This window comes from Microtus oregoni, unplaced genomic scaffold, assembly GCF_018167655.1.
Source record: "Microtus oregoni isolate MIOR12 unplaced genomic scaffold, Mior012 000014F_ref0000157, whole genome shotgun sequence".
Taxonomy (NCBI): domain Eukaryota; kingdom Metazoa; phylum Chordata; class Mammalia; order Rodentia; family Cricetidae; genus Microtus; species Microtus oregoni.
This window is the reverse complement of record NW_024543073.1, coordinates 45944614-45963152: the sequence shown is the minus strand read 5'-3', so window position 1 is coordinate 45963152 and position 18539 is coordinate 45944614. Positions and strand designations below refer to the sequence as shown.

Below are 18539 nucleotides of genomic sequence, written 5' to 3'. Positions count from 1 at the left end.
AGAGTCCAATGTAAATTCTGAAACAGAAGACAGCTGAGATAAGCTGATTTATTGCCTCATATTCTGTTATTGGGGATTTTTAAGCTTGTCATTGCTTAAATGATTGGAGCAAAGGTAGTCCAAGGAGATTGCTTAAAGTCATGGATAATCAAATCTCAATTAGTGGGTTCTAGCAAGTCCAGAGAGCAGATTCCCTGCCTGTAGGTTTACTGTCGGGCCTGGGAGAGCTCCTTACCAGACCCTATCCGTCATTTTTACACCAGTGAACCCAAACTTGAGGGTTCTCAGAGTCTGCTGCGTGACTGTCTTCGCCAGTGCTCTTCTTAGCGGAGTTAAAGTGACTGATCCTAGGTAGGCAGGGAACTCCTAGGACTGACTTCGTTTCTTTCTTCTCACTGAAATATCACTGTAAACAAAGTTTGGGGGTCTGATTGTTTTCAGAAACTCTGCTTTAAGTCCAGTGTCTTTAGCATCTAAGCTTTCTGGGGAGTTGGGGAGAAGGATAAGGCAGGGCCTGATATAACCAAGGTCGGCCTTGACCTCTCCATCTCCTCCTCCATGTCCTAACTACTAGGACACCAGGCATGTACCACCATGGAGGCCCGTCTTTCGGTAAGGAGATTGACTCAGTCTGAGTGATTAGTGATCTCAGCACAGGGAGACCAGTAGATCCCAGGGCCGCACTGACCGAGCAGCCTAGCCAGCCTGAAGAGCTCGAGGTCACGAGAGACCTTGCTTCCCCACCACATGCCCCAAAAAGTGAGGGCCGGCCAAATGGCTCAGTGGGCAAAGGTACTTGCTGCCATTGTGAAAACCTGAATTCAGTCTCTGGAACCCACAGGATGGAAAGACCTGACTCCCCAAGTTATGCTCTGACCCCCCGACATGTTCCTTTCTTCACAATAAGTAAAAGAAGATTTTTTTTTTTACCTAAGCTATCATCCTCTGACCGCTACTACATGTGCACACACATGAACAGGCAGACACATGAAAGGGTACACACACACAGTCTGTCTGAGATGAGAATATATGGCTGAAGCGTGTACTTTTCTTTCCCTCTTTGTAGCTGACACCCCTCCGCCTGCCTACCTGCCTCCTGAAGACCCCATGGCCCAGGATGGCTCTCAGCCAATGGACACGAATATGATGGCACCTTCGCTGCCCTCAGAAGTCAGCAGAGGAGGTAACAGGAGTTGCTGCTTACTCCCTTTTTAGAGTTCCTTGTCTGGATGGCTCAATGTTACTTTCACTCATGTAGACCTGAAAATGGCAGCTATTTGAGAGACATGGAAAACAGGTTTGCTGTTGTTGTTTGGAGCCCAGTGGAAAAAATTCTCTAGAACCCATGGAGATCTCGGGATTGAATGCGGTGGTCTCCAATGTCACTGGTCTCTGAAATGGCCTCAGGCAGTATCCTGCCATTTTGTACATTTTGTACAGTTAGGTGAAGTGAGTTTTCAGCATTAGTGATCAGAAACCCGGTCAGTCAGCTCTGAAGACAACTGAAGATATCTGTATATCCGCCAATGTTGAATATGCAGCCAAGATTCGGTGTTTATGTAAAAAAAAAAAAAAAGAAAGAAAGAAAGCATATCTATGTCCTTAGCATGCTAATTTGTTCCCACCTTCAGTAAATGGTTAAGCGATATAGGGAGATATATAGATATGTATGTGATATATAATCATATATATTTATATATATATACATATATCAAATGACTATTTAAAACTGTATTTATCTATGATTACCAATAAATATGGTTTTGTGTAGCTGTTTCACATACCTATATACACATGAGGTTGTTAGAGATCTCTTGGGCATGCAGAGATAGTGGGGAGGAAGAGGTTGAGTCCTGTTTTACATAACAAATGTCTGTTATTTAGATAGTCATGTGTTCAGGTCTTAGGTAGTTAATAAGGAGATGCGTGCTGCCAGAAGTGTCTGTAATGGGCCAAGAGGAACAGGTCGTCCACAGTAGCACAAAGCAGCCTGCCATGGGTGATCACAGCAGAAATTCATACAGCTGTCTGTGCATCCGAATAGACACGCGTAGCCTCGTCTCTTTTATGGCCCTTAACTGCCACTGAAACAAGTGATGACATTTGTTTCCTTCTTTCTGTACTTGTGCCTAACTTCATTACAAAAAATAAAAAAACAGATGAATGAATAAATGAATGAATGAATGAATGACAAGATTTTACCCTTCTCCCTCAAAGCACTTACAAGCAGAACCAAAGTTCATGGTCCCTCTCTGGGAGGAGGGACCGATCTTTACGGTCAGGCCCATTTCAGCCCGGGAATGACATGGTGGACGGCCCAACCTGCTTCCCTGGTTGAGTAGGCTTCAGGGAGCAAAGAATGAGATCCTAGAATCCCTGTCGGCTCCCAGTCAGTAACCTCTGAAGGAGTCCTCTACATACTGTGTGGAGCACATTGAAGTTACAAGGCAGTGTTCCTGCTGAATTTGTCTGTTTTTTTCTTAACCCCATTTCTCGTGAATGAGAGGTGGCTCAGGCATTACCAGGCTGCTAATGCTTGTTAAGGATTTAAACACTATGCTGCCTGCATGCCAGTGTAGTAATGATGGCAGCATGCCCTGCGCATGTGTGTCCGGAGCACCGAGCGCAAGCCCTGCTGCCGACTCTGTTAGTCATCTCGGTCCTTGGGTGATACTGAATGCGTCACTCTGATGGCGGATCTTGTGGGAAGTCCTGTGTGACCCCAACTGCTCCAAAGATAAGTTTGAAAAATGACGGTAATCTCAAGGAAACTTAGTTGTGATTTTGTTTGGAGTTTCTTTACAGGCGCTCTGTATTTTATGGGTCTTGCTCATCATTAGATGTGGGCAGTCGACATAAAGGAATCTGACTGAGAAGAGCCCCTCTCTGGCCCTCTTTTGGAACTTTTATTTGAGGAGTGAGATACTCTGTAACGGTACCGATGAGATGAGTTCTGTGGCCCCAGATAGAGACTTACTTTTAAGATCTTTTTCCTTTTGAAAAGCTTTAAAAATGTTCCCCCATTTAAATCACCAGTTAAATGAAGCTAATTTAAAAATCACCTGGTATTTTCAAAGGAAAAAACGTTGACTTTTCTGCTGTTGTTACCTGTGATGGTTTTCCCGGTCAGCAAATTACAGCCCATAGACAGACCGATCAGCCCACTGTCTGATTTATTGATTGATTTATTTATAAATAAAGCTTTATTAGAACACAGCTGTGCCCATTTGTTACATATTATCCATGGCTAGGCTTTCTTTTCTTTTTTCTTGTTGTTGTTACAAGGGCAGAATGGAATAGTTGTGATAAAGACCACAAAATCCTTCTGACCTTTTGTAGGAAAAATAATGTGTCCACATGTACACTAGGTGAGTAGCATTTTTGACAATGCCTATAGCTGACAACAGGTCTTCTCTGTGATCGGTGGCACAACCTTCTGGGGTTCAGCACTTGTGAATCACTAAAGCTTTGCTCCTTGAAGGACAACAGAGTGACAGGGAAGAACTGTGTAGAAGAGAAGGGGATAGGATATTTTCAGCTAACCCACTTAAGTATATAAAGCCAATAACGAGCCGGTTATGTTAAGAATGTGAGAGCCCTCCTTTTCCCACGCGTGGTGGACTTTCTTTCCATGTATTACATGTGTACACCGAGGCCCCGTGAGGCTCAGCTCAGTAATAATGAAGTTGGCAATGGTGTGCTCTGTGTCCCTGGGCTCTCAAAGGCGTGCACAGGAGGCTCGCTGCAGAAAGGCCTCGTTTCCGAGCCTTTTGGTGGAAAGCGTTTAGAAGCGTTTTCTGTTTGGAGATTCATCAGGCTTAAGAGATTGGGCCTAACAAGCTGCATCCTGTCCGTAAAGCTGGGTAGTTTCCATTGTTGGCCCATTCTGGGAAGGGAGAGACAAACACACCTGCTCGGCATGACTTGAAGCAAATAGAAGGAAGTTAGCATGGAGTCTGGATGAGCGAGATATGATTCATTTGGAGGGAATGGCCAGCTGGCACGGTTTCTTCCTGAGCTGTAGTAAAACTGGAGCTGCGGCCATCACTGGCTCATGTGAAGCCAGGCAGCTTCTTCGGGATAGGGAGATGTTAATTTTCAGTGCTTCGGGAAAGCAGAGATCTCCCGAGGCTTTGCGAAAGGCAGTTCCTTTCTTCCCCAGCCCCGTTGGCACATCTCCATGCCCCTCCTGTTCTGGTGCCACTTGCTTTATCACTGGTCACTTGTATTCTCGTAGGTAGTGTGCCAGCAGGGGCAATTTCTATTATTTCTGTATGCTAATGAGCAAATAATGGGTCGTTAGTATTCTGCAAATGCTGTTACCGGGCTTGCTTAGCTGGTATTTCGGATTTCTGCCAGTCACTGGAGAAGACTGCTCCCCAATTAAAGGGGAATGCCACCCTTACTCAGAAGTTCCTCGGCTCTCATAGAAAATGACCCTTGTGAGCATCATCGCTGCCCCTCCCTGTCTTCATTCCACAGTGCGGTTTCAGGTTGGGGGTGCTCCAGGCACGACCCGTGAGCAACAGAGCCTTTTCTTTCCTTCCCGCAGACGTTCAAGCTGTTGCTTATGAAGAACCAAAACACTGGTGCTCTATTGTGTACTATGAGCTCAACAACCGCGTGGGCGAAGCGTTCCACGCGTCCTCCACAAGTGTGCTGGTTGACGGTTTCACCGATCCTTCCAACAATAAGAACCGCTTCTGCCTTGGGCTGCTCTCCAACGTTAACCGGAACTCCACCATTGAGAACACCAGGCGACACATCGGGAAAGGTGAGCCTCGCTTTACCCCCTTGCGCATGTCCATCACTGCTTCCTCTAGAAGCGACTGTCATTCCTGTGGCAAAGGCCAAATGTCCAGATGCTGCTGTTTGAAGTATTTTCCAAATTCATATTATCTGAAAGGAGTTCCAGTCATCGGAGGTTTTCCAGTTCTCATGATATTGATACATATCAGCTGACACTGACTTGTTATTGTGGGGCACTATGCTATCTTACATTTTGTTATAAGTGAAATATCTTTTATGACAATTTTCACATTGATTGCATGCACATGCATGTGTGCATCTGTGTGTAAGTGCCATGATCAGAGGACAGCTGTGGGAATCAGTTCTCTCCATCCACCGTGTGGATACTCAGAGTCAAACCCAAGCCAACAGGCTTGGTGGCAAGCACCTCTATCCATCTTGCCATCTCACCATCCCAAATACCTTTTTTGATAGACTTAACTATGTATCAGTGGCAGATTGAAACAATTCTGTAACGTTTACATGTATTTTTTATATGATCAAGTCAGTGACTGAGTGTGAGGGAAGTACTCAGGGGTTAAGCTTTCCATGCGGAGAGGGAACATACAATCAAGAAGGGGTGTGGCATTCCTTGGAAGTGTCCATGTAAAATCATAATTTATTGACATGGCGTGTGTTTATATGCTCTTGTGCATATGTCTGCATGCAACCCTATCTATATACCCTCTGAATATGCATATAGTTTCTACCCTGTCTACTGAGAAAGCAAAGATACAAAGCAGCAGTAGCATCTGGGGTTCAGATCATTGCTGCTGATATTTCTCCCCACTGAGGGAAACTGCGGCTGCCTCCAAGGCTGGGACAGGTGAGCCTGGCACATCTCACGTGACAGAAAGTGAAGAAAGGCTTCTAAAAATGGTGGTGCCTCTCGGGATTCAACTCCCACCACACAGCTTTGGACGGTTTAAATACCAAAATACAGCTGTCCGTGGCGGGTTTGTTCTGGGGCCCTGAGAAATAAAATCCATGGATGTTCAGCTTCCTCATATAAAACCGTGTAGTGTGTCCTGTCACGTGCACACCCCTCCTTACATAAACCGTGTAGTGTGTGCTGTCACGTGCACACCCCTCCTTTTATAAACCGTGTAGTGTGTCCTGTCCCGTGCACACCCCTCCTTATATAAACCGTGTAGTGTGTGCTGTCACGTGCACACCCCCTCCTTATATAAACCGTGTAGTGTGTCCCGTCACGTGCACACCCCCTCCTTATATAAACCGTGTAGTGTGTCCCGTCACGTGCACACCTCCCCTTTCAAAGGCCCTGAGTCCCAGCTACTGCAGAGTTTGTGTCACTGGTGAGTGACTCCCGAGAGGGCAGAGCCAGCACGTGTTAATGGTGGTGCTATTAAAAAGTAAGTTTTGATCTGTGCATAGTTGAAACTGGACTCCAGACCCAGAGATAGTCAGGAGCGACTGTAATCAACTGAGTAGTGAATCTTAAGACACTGCTGGGGGTGGGCGTGAGCTGAACTCCTGAATCCCATCGCTTAGAAGGCCCGAGGCAGCAGAAAATCAGGAGTTCAAAGCCAGGTTGGACCATATACATTGTGAGGTTCTGTCCAGTAAGTAAATTCTAATTGATACAGCCATGCTAATCGGGAAATTAATAATAACTAAATAGACAGTGAGTGCTAGAATACAAATATCATTTTGTAACTACTACAGTAAGGCTCACGTAAGAGTCATCTGTGCAAGCTGGGGAGGTGGCTCCGTGGGGAAAGGGGCTTGCACCAACCATGCCTGACAAACTTAGTTCAATCCCTAGGACCACATGGTAGGAGAAACACACACACACACACATGATACCCATAGCATATGCCTCACACAATCATACACACACATAGAACAAGCAAGTGTTATAAAAACGAAAGATCACTGGTGTGTGCAAAATACGAAGAAAAATTTTATGAGACTCGAGGTCTTTACATGTTTTAAAGTGTTTCGCCACAAACTGTTTTAGGCAAATAAAAACAATTGCAGAGCAAAAATTAATTCTACAGTGGATAAATCTATAGTCAGTAAACGGATCGATCCCCCTTCTTGACATCACTACTGAGAGCTGTATGGGTAGCTGATGCAGGGGAAGCAGAGGCTGGCAGATCTCTCGATTCCAGGCCAGCCAGAGTGACATAGTGAGACCCTGTCTCTAAATAAATAAATACAGTGAAAACTGAAAGAATCAACATCTACATCAATGGATGAGGTAAAACAGTTATTTTAATAGGTGCTTAAGAGACGCTTGAGAAGATTTTTAAGATTTATTCTTAGATCCAAAGAGGAAACCTAACAACTGTTGAACTCGGTGAACATTTCCTTGGTATGACCAAAGGGAGCGGAGACAGAAATGACAACCCAAGGTGAAGTGGTAGAACTTAGGTTCGTAGTGCAGATGTCTGGACACTGCTGACGTTTCTGTCAATGCGTTTAGAATGGAAGAGTGTATATTTCATTAAATTTTAATGTGACTATTCCCCCCAAAGTAGTAAAAAGCCAAATGGTAGAATTTCCTCTTTAAGAGGTTGGGAGGAAGTAAGGGTTCTGGGAATGCACTTAACGTCGCTCCAGATGCCCGACTGGTGGACTCTGTCCACTCGAGATGACAAAGAAGCCGAGGTTATTGTTAAGGAAGCTGAAACATTATGTGGACATCGTGACCAATGATAATATTCTTGGGATGGATTCTCAGAAGGAACCAGCAACTGTTGGTTACATACTTTGAGAAAGTTCTTACTAATTTGTACCTCCCATTAGACATAGACATGTGCTGTTTCCTTTCACGCTGGACAGGGCATGAGAGGATGTCACTATCTGTCCTTGTCATTCTGTTTATCTGGACAGTTGTATGACCATGTTCCCTGACCTGTTGCTGGTCACCAGCACAAGGCAACTTAAAGAAGAAAGGCTCATTTCTGCTCATGGTTCCATCCTGGCAGGGAAGCATGGTGACAGGAGGCACGGTGGCTAGGGCAGAAGCAGAGGACGTATATTTGAACCACAAGTACAAAGCCGAGAGAGTGAACTACAGATGGCTCAAGACTTTAACCCTCAAAGCTCTCCCACGGGGCTCTACAAGAGAGAGCAACTGCATATACAGACAGCCTTTGTTCATTAAAGGGGTGGCTTAGTACTGTGCAAACATTTCAGGCAGATAGTAATTCTTTCTGTGTTACTTTGTGACTTAAATTAGGTTATAGTGTGATTTTTTTTGTGCAGGCTGCATGATGTGGTGCCAGTATTACTTGAAAGGGAAAATAAGAATAGTTAAAAATTGTAATGGACAGCAACAAAAGAATGGGACATTAGGGCTAAAATAACACTGTAAAACTTCAAGTAAACCAATCAGTGTGTAGACAAGACAGTGAAGTATAGTTGGACTCATATTGACATGTGAGGGTAAGGTTCGGTGACAACAGAGGCCGGTAGCCTCTCCGTGGTCCTGCGTACATACACACGTGTGAGGGTAAGGTTCGGTGACAACAGGGGCCGGTAGCCTCTCCGTGATCCTGCGTACATACACACGTGAGAGTGATAACGGCAAGCAGTTCCAAAGCTTGACGAAAATATATTTATATGAAAGGTAGTTTTCTACCTCAGCAAAAATCATAAATTCAACTAAGGGATTTTAAACTTTTCTACGTTGAAACATATATCTAAATCTATTTATATGTCTGTCTACCTGTCTATCTATGTATCTATCTACACATGTACACACATACATAAAATGTTTAAAGTTTAAAGACAAAGGAAGAACAGGAAAATACAAAATAAATTATTTATATCTAGCCCTGAAGATGATTAAAACCCACAACCCCAGTGTGCTTAATAGGTGAGTCGTCAAGACAGTGAGTTCACAAGAGACACCCAGATGGCCACTAAACGGAGAGTTTGCCCAGCCCCATGTGCAAATTAAAATAATTGTATTATTTTCCAGCGAGGAACACTTTGCTTTTGTTTAAGCTCAGGATCAGGAAGAGCTGGCATGGGCCAGATGATCACACACTACTGGTATCGTCGTAAACCAACCCAAGCATTCTGGAAAGTCGTTTGGCAAAGTGATTCAAAGGCCTTCCATCCAGGCTTTTAACTTAGGAATCTCTGTTATGGATATTGGTAAAAACCGTTCAGTGACATCAGTCATGACTGCCATAACAGAAAATGAGTGTCGCCACTGGTCTGCTGAGGGAGCCTGGTAGCAGTTCCGGCAACAAAGCCGCACAGAAATGTGAACGTTTACACCAGAAGCTTCAGTGACTGCAGAGCCGGACACAGTGCTGCAGACTATTAATTAACAAACATTTTCCCTGCCACTGAAGGAATCTTAATATCTTCCACATCTTTGTATTTTCATATATTGTCTTAATTTTCTAAAATGAAAGTCATCTTTATTATGGGGAGAGGTGGGGTTTTTTTTCTTAAGTAGTTTTCTCTCTATTTTTTTCTCTTAAATACATTTCTCTGTATCGCTAAACAAAATGGATTTCTGCCACAGTGGGTAGAGCTGATTCTGCAGTCTTAGCCCTGCGTGTCTGTAGAAATGCCACGTGGTGTTCCACAGACCATCACAGTGCCTTTGCTACTACGCCATTCCAGGGTCACCTGCAGCTTAGCCAGAGGGTCCTTCTTCCTTCTAAAGATTTGTCTTTGTTTATTTCGCATGTGTGTATGTAACGGGCACATAGCAGTCAGAGGACAGCCTTGAAGAGTTTGTTCTCTCCCCTGCCAGCTTCACTAGAGGGGATCCAGGTCTCTGCCCCTTCTCTTGTGAGGGCAGGGTGTCGCCTAGACTCCAAGCATTCTAAGTTGTAAGAAGTTTTCAATTATTATTTTTAGTAGTTTGGTGAGCTCTTACTTTGCACAATACATTTTTTTTTCTATTTAAAAGGCTTTTGTTTTTAACTAGACCTCAAGTCTTACAGCTCCCAGTGGTAATTCTTCACCCTGGGTTTCATTCCTCCACGTTTATTAATCATCCCTTCTCTCTCTGAAGTTTAATGAACAATTTAGCCCTGTCCTAAACGCAGAAGATTTTAAACGTGCAGGATACCCCAGTCAGCTGCAGGTTTTATTGCGCTCTATTTCTAGAGTGCAAATATACTTTCAACTCCGGCCAAGTGGGACATTAAATACTTACAAAATGAAAGTGTTATGCTTTATTATTTTTGAGAGACGTTGTTATTTCGTGAACACACTGGCCGACACAAGGGTAACATAGTTCCCCGTGTGTGTGTGTGTGTGTGTGTGTGTGTGTGTGTGTGTCAGAATGCCTGTGTGCAGAGCTACGTTGCCTTGGCTGACACGCTTTGTCCTGTTGCAGGGGTCCACCTGTACTACGTTGGCGGAGAGGTGTATGCCGAATGCCTCAGCGACAGCAGCATCTTCGTGCAGAGTCGGAACTGCAACTACCATCATGGCTTTCATCCCACTACTGTCTGCAAGATCCCCAGTGGGTGTAGCTTGAAAATTTTCAACAATCAAGAGTTTGCTCAGCTGCTGGCACAGTCTGTGAACCATGGTTTCGAGACAGTGTATGAACTCACCAAAATGTGCACTATTCGAATGAGCTTCGTGAAGGTAAGCGGTGCCCACCCATCTCACAGTACACAAACCTGTGCCTGCCTGGTATATATTCCTAACACATCTAACAAGAGTGTCAGTGCCTAAGAGGTTGTCATGGAAACAGATAGTCCTCTCCTCCCACCATGCAACTCCCAGAGATAGAACTCCGGTCTCCTGGCTTGGTGGCAGGCACCTTTATCCTCCCCTAAACCATCTTGCTATTCTTGGGCAAACTGAGAGTCTAATGTAGTCCAGGTAGGCTTTAGTTGGCTGGGGCTGTGGATGGGTTTGAGACCCTGATCTGTCAGCTCCACATCGGGGGTAGCTAGGATTCTAGGACTGTGTTCCTCACTACCCCATCGCAGGGTCTCTGATGTGCTAGGCCAGCCTCACACCTGCTGTGCTAGGTCCCTGGCCCCATAGCTATTATAGAAATACATACATACATAGAAAATGGTGTGTATTTAACACGGGCCTTAAGTACATGATCATCCTGTGAGGCCAACTGAATAAATGCATCTCCATTCTCCTCCTTTGCTGCTGGTGCTGCCAGGATGCCAGCACTAAGTGGTCGTAGTTCAGCAGTCAGCGTATGATCATTTAGGGCCTCGGGGGGAGGGGGACTGTGGCACTTTGATTCCTGGACCCATGTGATACAGAGACAGAAGCAACTCCCTTGAGTTGTTCTCTGGCCTCCGCGTGTACACACACAGACACACACACACACACAGAGACATACACACACAGACACACACACACAGGGCCGGGAGGGGAACAAATGTAACTAAGTAAGTAGAAAAGTTCATCACACTGGAAATTAGTTGGCATTCACTCTGAGTGTTCTGCAGTCTCAAAGAAAGGAGACCATTCAAGCAAGACATTGCTAATCTCTGTCCTCTTCTGCCACTAAGAAATGGAAGTTTTTAAGGTGCCATTGGAAAAGAATCTAAATGTGTATCTGGTGCCAGCATTTGTCTCTGGAGTCTGAAAGATGCATTTTTAGCCCGCTTCACCTTGAGGAAGAGCGCTAATTACAACCCGGGGTGAGGCAGCCATCTCCCATGCGCTGTCTTCAAAAGCTCCTGGACTTCTTGTTGGGCCTGTTTAGTGATGTGCTCATCGCTGGGGGTGATTCCAGATCAAAGGTTCCTTCCCTCCTTCTGGTCGAGCATGGCACCTCTTTAACACTGAAGGAGGCCTTTCTTTACCCCGTAAAGAAGTTGGCCTCTATGTTGTACGCAGACGTGACCACAGAGTTCTCCTTGTTCGTTATTCACAAGCGCCATTTAATTTTTGACTTAGCTTTTTGGCTCAGACAATTTTCAAAATGAGGCCAGCAACTTGCCAAAGTGCTTTTTATTTGGAAGGAAGAACAACCCCTGAACGATTGTTTTAACTGGTTGAGGTGCAGGGCCTTTCTCAGCCCTGCTCTTGATCTGTAAGATAGGGCCGGGTGGAATCGGGACCTTGGTAATTATTCACGAGATCACTTGATGGGGCTTTGATTATAGAATTTTTGAGGACGCTTTGGCTCCTGTGCTCCAGTAAGCTTTCTCCTGCATCCATTTCCTACTGATTATATAACTAACAGGTAGTGTTTCTTTATATAGCTAAAAACAACCTTTAGTATAAAGTATTTAACGATTTATTCTTTTATCAGTGTGTGTGTGTGTGTGTATACCCATGGAGACCAGAAGAGGGTGTCACATCTCTTGTGTGTGTGTGGGGGGGGGGGGGGTCTACGTACCCATGGAGACCAGAAGAAGGTGTCACATCTCTTGTGTGTGTGTGGGGGGGGGGGGGCTACGTACCCATGGAGACCAGAAGAGGGTGTCACATCTCTTGTAGAAGGAGTGACAACAGTTGTGAGCACTTGTGGGTTCCTGGAACCGAACTCAGGTCATTTGGAACAGCAGCAAGTACCCTTAACTGACAAACCATCTCTTCAGCCCAAAGCTACAAATTCAAAGTCTGTTGACATTGTTCTTTCAGCAAGTACTTTACCACTATTCCAGAAAGACAATACAAAGTGGGAAAAAGACGCATCTAAAGTCTCTAGCTCCAAGATGCATGTGAACAGGTCTCAATGAGTTTAATAATAGCACAGCGTTGAAAGAATTTAGTATGTGTTAGCATGGAGGACTGTCCAAGTTGTGATGGACATGGCTGGGGGTTTAGGATGGACAAATCCTTCTAAAAACGTGGCAGTGGACTAGAGAAATGGCTCAGCAGTTAAGAGCATTTGCTGGTCTTACAGAGGACCGGAGTCCTGTTTTCAGCACCCACATCAGGCAGCTCATACTTGCCTCTAACTCCACTTCAAAAATCCTGACACCTTCTGTCCTCCATAGGTACCTGCATACACATACGCATAGTAAATAATAAATGTTTTTAAGCTCGGTAACTGTAACACAACCGTCATCACACAGCAGGAAATTTTGTGTTGGCAGCAGAGCTTTACAGACTTTCTGTAGCTCTGCACTGCCGTGAGGGAGCCTGGCTCTGCCTGGCCTCCCAGTCTCCTGGAGAAACGAAGCGTAGAAACTCACGTCAATAGGCCACCTCGTCTTGTTTTCGAGATGACTTTGAGTGTTAATAAAAAATTAAACTTTATGAATGTTAAAAGCCAATTCCTCCCTATCTGAAAAACCCCAATCAGTTTGGCAAAGAGAACGTAGAGCTTCTGCCTCATGTTGGCCGTCCTGGATGTCAGAGGTCAGATGGTAAGCACCTGCCTTCAGAGAACCCAGTGTCTGCAAGGCAGACCTGTATGGTAACTGTTGCCGTTGACTCTCCAAGCCCAGGGAGCTACGTGCACATACATATATGGGTGGAATTCATGTGCCCCGGTTTTGTCTTCACAGTTCTCATATTCAGACGTAATCTTTAAAACTGCTGAAGAAGGTTTATAGCAGAGGTCAGGAGACCCTGGTAGCTACTGTTCTTTACAAACAAGAATCAAGTGGAAATCTTTGAGTTTCTTATCACTTACACCAACACCACTGTTTGTTTTTCAACGTAAGACAGAGTCTCCCTGTGTAATCCAGTTAGCCTCAAGCTCAGTGCAGCCCAGACTGACCCTGAAGTCGCCATCCTCCTGCCTCCACCTCCCACTAGTGCTAAGATTACGGGCTTACGGTACATCCTGTCACCTGGTTTCCATGGTGACATCTGTGGAGCGTTCCTGTCCTAACGAGTCATTCTGCAGCTGTGGAGCAAGCCACCTTCCTGGCTAGAAGAATGACAGAATCTGCTGCTTCAAGGCAGCGACCAGGGCTCGGAAGAACTTTGGGGGTATGCAAACTGTTCTCCTGTCAGTTTCACTTGAGACTGGAGGATCAAGAGGTCTGTGCTGTTGACAGGTAGAGTTTCATCTGCCAGAGTGGGGAAGAAACATCAGTCTGTCTGACGTAGCTTACCATATTTGTAAAGGGAGAATTTAATGATAGCTTTAACAGGGCTGGGGATGTCTGTGGTGATGTGTGTTGCTTAGCTTGAGACAGGCCTTGGGTTTCATTCCCAGTGTCACAGAAATGGTTGTTAGAAGGGAACCAAGCATGGAAGCCCATACCTGTAATCCCAGCAAATGGGAGGCTGAGGCCCAAGGAGCCACAGATTTGCAGGCAGCTGGAACTATGTAGTGAATTTCAGGCTGGGCTGTAGAGTAAAACTCTGTCTGAAAGAAAAATAGATGGGGGCCAAGGAGATTGTTGAGTCGATGAAATGCTTCCCTTGTATCTGTGAGGACCTGAGTTTGGATCCCCAGCATCCATTTCAAAAATTAAAAAATGCCAAGGTGAGATGACTTGGTGGGTAGAGCCACTCACTGCACAGCTTGGCCCCCTGAGTTCAGTCTCCAGGAAACATGCTGTATGACGTTGTTCTTCAGGAGACGTGAACAAACATCTGCTCACCCCAGACAGGGGACCAATACAGACCAAAGTATGGATGGATACCTCTAAAGTCTAGCTTGTGAGCCATTGAGTTTTATTGGAGTTACTTAGAGAAATAGAAATGACTCAAAGACAGCTAATTCACTATGTAATATGCAGACAGCTCAGCAGACTGGAGTGTGTCTTTTCCCAACTCAGCTGGTCTGCACCTCTTCTAGACAGTTTGCCTAGCCTGTCTCCCAGGCAGCACAGCTGGTCTGAGTGTCTCAGCAGTCCTTACTGCTCATATCAGCTTGGGGAGGAAGGGGACTCGTGAATCTGGTCAGTTCCGGGGACTTCCTCAAGCTTTTTTTTTTTTTTCATAAAGGAAAAAAACATTTAATTGGGGAGGCTTACATTTCAGAGGTTTAGTCAGTTATCATCATGGTGCCACATGGTGGTATGCAGGCAGACATGTTGCTAGAGAAGTAGTCGAGTATCTTTGATAGACAGTTATAAAAAGAAGTAAATGTTATTTTTAAAGGTAATGTATTTAAAGAGACAGAGTACAGACAGTCATAGATTAAAAGGAATAGAGAAAAATAAGCCATGCAAAGATGGAATATACTCAGAGAGTTTGAATTATGTATATTATTATGTTTTCTTTGAATTTTTTGATTGTGAAAAAGCTAAGTAATCAACATTTATACTTTAAAGGTATCTTGACTTCAGAATTTGAGTCTAACAATAGGTTGCTTTGGAAAAGAGGTTCTTTTTTTGTTTCCACAGAAAATGAGAACCTGTGGATTGCTTCCATACTAATGTGTTTTGATGAACCAAGGCCCCCTGAAAGGCTGCCTTGAACACCCCTCAAAAAATTACTTTGCCCAATAAACAGCAGGAAGCAGTATGGAGTGAACTAACACCCATATTCCGTTGTTTGCTTCCTGAGTTTTAAGGAGTTTGCCTAAGTAGGGTGGAATGTTTCACTTTGCCTTAGAACATTGGTCATTTATGGAGCTTCCCTCTAAGACAGAAGGTTGGATCCTTGAAGAAATTGCTACATAACATGTATAAAGGGAGGAAGAGAAACCCAGCTTCCCAGAGCGGTTCTCTGAGCTCCAGAAGCACACACATACATGCAACAACTACAAAAGCTGGGTGCAGTCCTGTGTGGAATCCCATGTAGGAGTCAGGTCTAGCCTGATTGGAAAAAGCCCTAGGTTCAGCAAGAGACCTCATCTCAGAAAATACAGTGGAGTGTGATTGAAAAACAGCCGGTGTTGATCTGTGTCCTCTGCAGGCATGACAGACAGATAAAGGGGCAAGAGATTGCTCAGTTAAGGGTGTAGCACTCTTACAGGGGTTCTGGGTTCAGTTCCCAGCATCCAGCTGAGGTGGTTTACAGCAGCCTATAACTTCAGCTCTAGGGGATCCAACTCCTTTCTAGACTCCACAAGTATCACATCCATACATAAAGCCATACTCAAGTACATACATATATACACAAATTTTAAAATATTAGGAAAAATAAAGCCAGGTTTGATAGCACATGCCTTTAATTCCAGTGCCTGGGAATCAGACAGGTAAGCTCTGAGTTTGAGGCCAGCCTGGGCTACATAGGGAGTTCAGGCCGGCCAGGGCTACATAGCAAGAACATGTTTTAAAAGTATAAGTAAATAAAGTATTAACAATGTAGTGGGAAATATTTAAAATATCTTTATACAAACAACTATTGAATATATTTAAATTTTTTGATTACCCAAGACTAGTGGGTATTTATTTATTTATTTGAAACAAGGCTCATTCTGGCCTGGAACTCACAGAAATCTGCCTGATTCTGCCTCCCAAGTGCTGGATTAAAGATGTGTGCCACCCCACTAGACAGAATGGGTGGTCTGGGGTCCTTGGATAGACTTTGAATGGTCAGTGTCCATGGCCAAAAATTACCCACCAAATTACCCATTCATTTGTGGTGTGTTTGTTTTCCTTGTGGGCCATAGCCACTAGTCCAGACAGAATTCCATGAACTGACTGTGATCTTTTTACTTAGGAGGCTGAGTCACCCAGATAAGGGCGTTAATGACTCTGTGTTTTCCTTTTCCTAGGGTTGGGGAGCTGAATACCACAGGCAGGATGTTACTAGCACCCCCTGCTGGATTGAGATACACCTGCATGGCCCTCTCCAGTGGCTGGATAAAGTTCTTACCCAAATGGGTTCGCCCCACAATCCTATTTCATCGGTGTCTTAAAGGGCCCCTGGCTCTGTGTCTTGCAAACTGTTGAGCCGTGCATGTACTTGAAGGATGGGATATGTCAGATGGGATGAAGACCTGACAAGAAGCCTTGATCATACTTGACCTCTGTGACCAACTGTTGGCTTGAGAAGGTGACAGACCTGGGTAACGTGCTGTTGACATCAAGAACCTGTTCGGTTTACATCGTGACACCCTGTTGTGTAATCAACTGAAATGCTGACTTTTAGCAGGACTTTATCTATAGTTAAAAAAAGGGATGGCCAAGCCAGGGACAGATTATCTATTAGAAGAAGAAGAAAAAGAACGCTCCTACGCAGTCCTTTCATCTGGAGTGCCTGGCAGAACGTTACGTGAAGAGTCAGCCTTTCCGAAGTGTGCTTTTCATCAGGTCCCGAGCCCACACCGAATCATCTTCCCGTGGGCTCTCATCATATTTTAAAACTATTTGTTTAGAAATGAATGGGGTTGTGTTTGTTTGTAAAGTAACGGTTAATCTATGACGTACACAGTAGTCTTTCTAAAACTGTATGCTCACTACTGCTGCCAGGATGTCGCCGGGTGTGTGCTCTTTGCTAAACGTGTGTACAGAGTATTTGGAGGTTATGAATAGTCCACATGGCTAGCGGATCTAGAAAGCATTTGAGGGGCGGGGTGGGGGGAGGAAATGACAGTCGCAAACAGAGACTGCACCATAGAGTCCAGTTCGTCGCCTTCAGTGAGCAAACTGGTGTCTGAATTTGCTGTGTTTTCTTTTAGAGTTTTATCTGACTTTTTTCTTTCCTTCTGTCTCCTCTGCTCCACAAGGCAGTTAAGCAGCTGGTTGATCCCTGGAACTGTGAGAGCAAGCGAATAATTCCTTTTATTTGCAGATCTGCAGGCTGTGTGTTTCAGCACCCAGGACATGGAAAGCTTGAACTTACTGAGCAGTTTTTACGGAGTTTACAATACAGACATAGGCTTTAATTTCCAGATAAATTGTTTGCCAAACCTAGTAGCGCTCTTCACCCTGCACAGGTTTAAAGAAGGTCCCTATTGGAATCCATTTCAAACGCTTTTGTTTTGTTTTGTTTTGTACTGTTTGGTTTTGTTTTCTTCTGCTAAATTTTCTATTCTCTGCTCTTCCCCATTGAGTACCCTTTTATTCCAGCTCTAGCGGGTTTTCTCTACTGGAAAATTTTAAATAAACCTGTCATTATTGCTTACTTTGATTAAAAATGTGTGTCATTTTCTTTTCCTTGCATGTTAAAATTTTGGATCAGTAAGACCAGGTGATCTTTTGAGTACTCTCTGCCAGATACAAAAAGCTCAATTAGTACCGTGAAGACATGGAACCTGACTTTCTAAAAACACAGAGTGATTTAAAATCAGAAGAGAAAGGGACCATAACACTGGTGTGTGTGTCGATTATGATAAAACAATAAAATCTAAATGTGTAAACTTGAACATTTTTTTTGAGGGAGGGGTATGTACCATGGTGTGACCATTCAGGTTAGAAGGTAGCTGGTGGGGCTGGTTCCTCCTCCATGATGGGAATTTCAAAGGTCAAACAGGTTCCTGGGCTGGGCAGCAAACACCATTACCCACTGAGCCATCTCACCAGCCCACAGATGGGTAAGCTGTTTATTGTAAGGAACTTCGGCAGCACAGTTACTGATGGATGCCCTTAGTTAACCGGAAGTGTAGATTCCTGAACCGAAGGCACACGTGTAGGGTGACCGTGGGAGAATATAGCCAGTGTGGGCCAAGAACCAAAACTGCACAGGAGCACAGGATGGCCTTTGTGCCGTTTTATTGAGATAAGGTGCTAATCTCTCTCCTACCAAGGGAATTTTTAAAAATGTGTTTGAAAAAGCAACAGTTTGAGGTTGTTAAGTTTTCTAACAACATAACTGCCACTGTTTCACCTCACGTTCTCTCCTGGACTTGGTACACAACCCCAAAATTTTAGGATCTGTTGCCTGTCACCACTTGAAGTCCACTTTAGAATGTCTTACTCCCCACCTACTGAAACTACAAAACATATCCCCATAAACAATGACCGGGC

At 44.5% G+C, this 18539-nt stretch overlaps 1 protein-coding gene across 6 annotated transcripts in view; it reads left to right on the top strand.

Annotated features, from left to right (window-relative positions):
• Nucleotides 1-17710, top strand: part of Smad1 (SMAD family member 1) — a 62235-nt gene extending 44525 nt beyond the window's left edge. For all 6 annotated transcript variants that reach the window (XM_041663543.1, XM_041663540.1, XM_041663541.1 and 3 more), the window contains 4 exons: nt 1067-1183; nt 4553-4774; nt 10124-10380; nt 16346-17710. In XM_041663543.1, coding sequence (XP_041519477.1) covers nt 1067-1183; nt 4553-4774; nt 10124-10380; nt 16346-16489 — 740 coding nt within the window. In that variant the 3' untranslated portion in view covers nt 16490-17710. The remainder of the gene's footprint in view (nt 1-1066; nt 1184-4552; nt 4775-10123; nt 10381-16345) is intronic.
• Nucleotides 17711-18539: the final 829 nt, after the last annotated feature.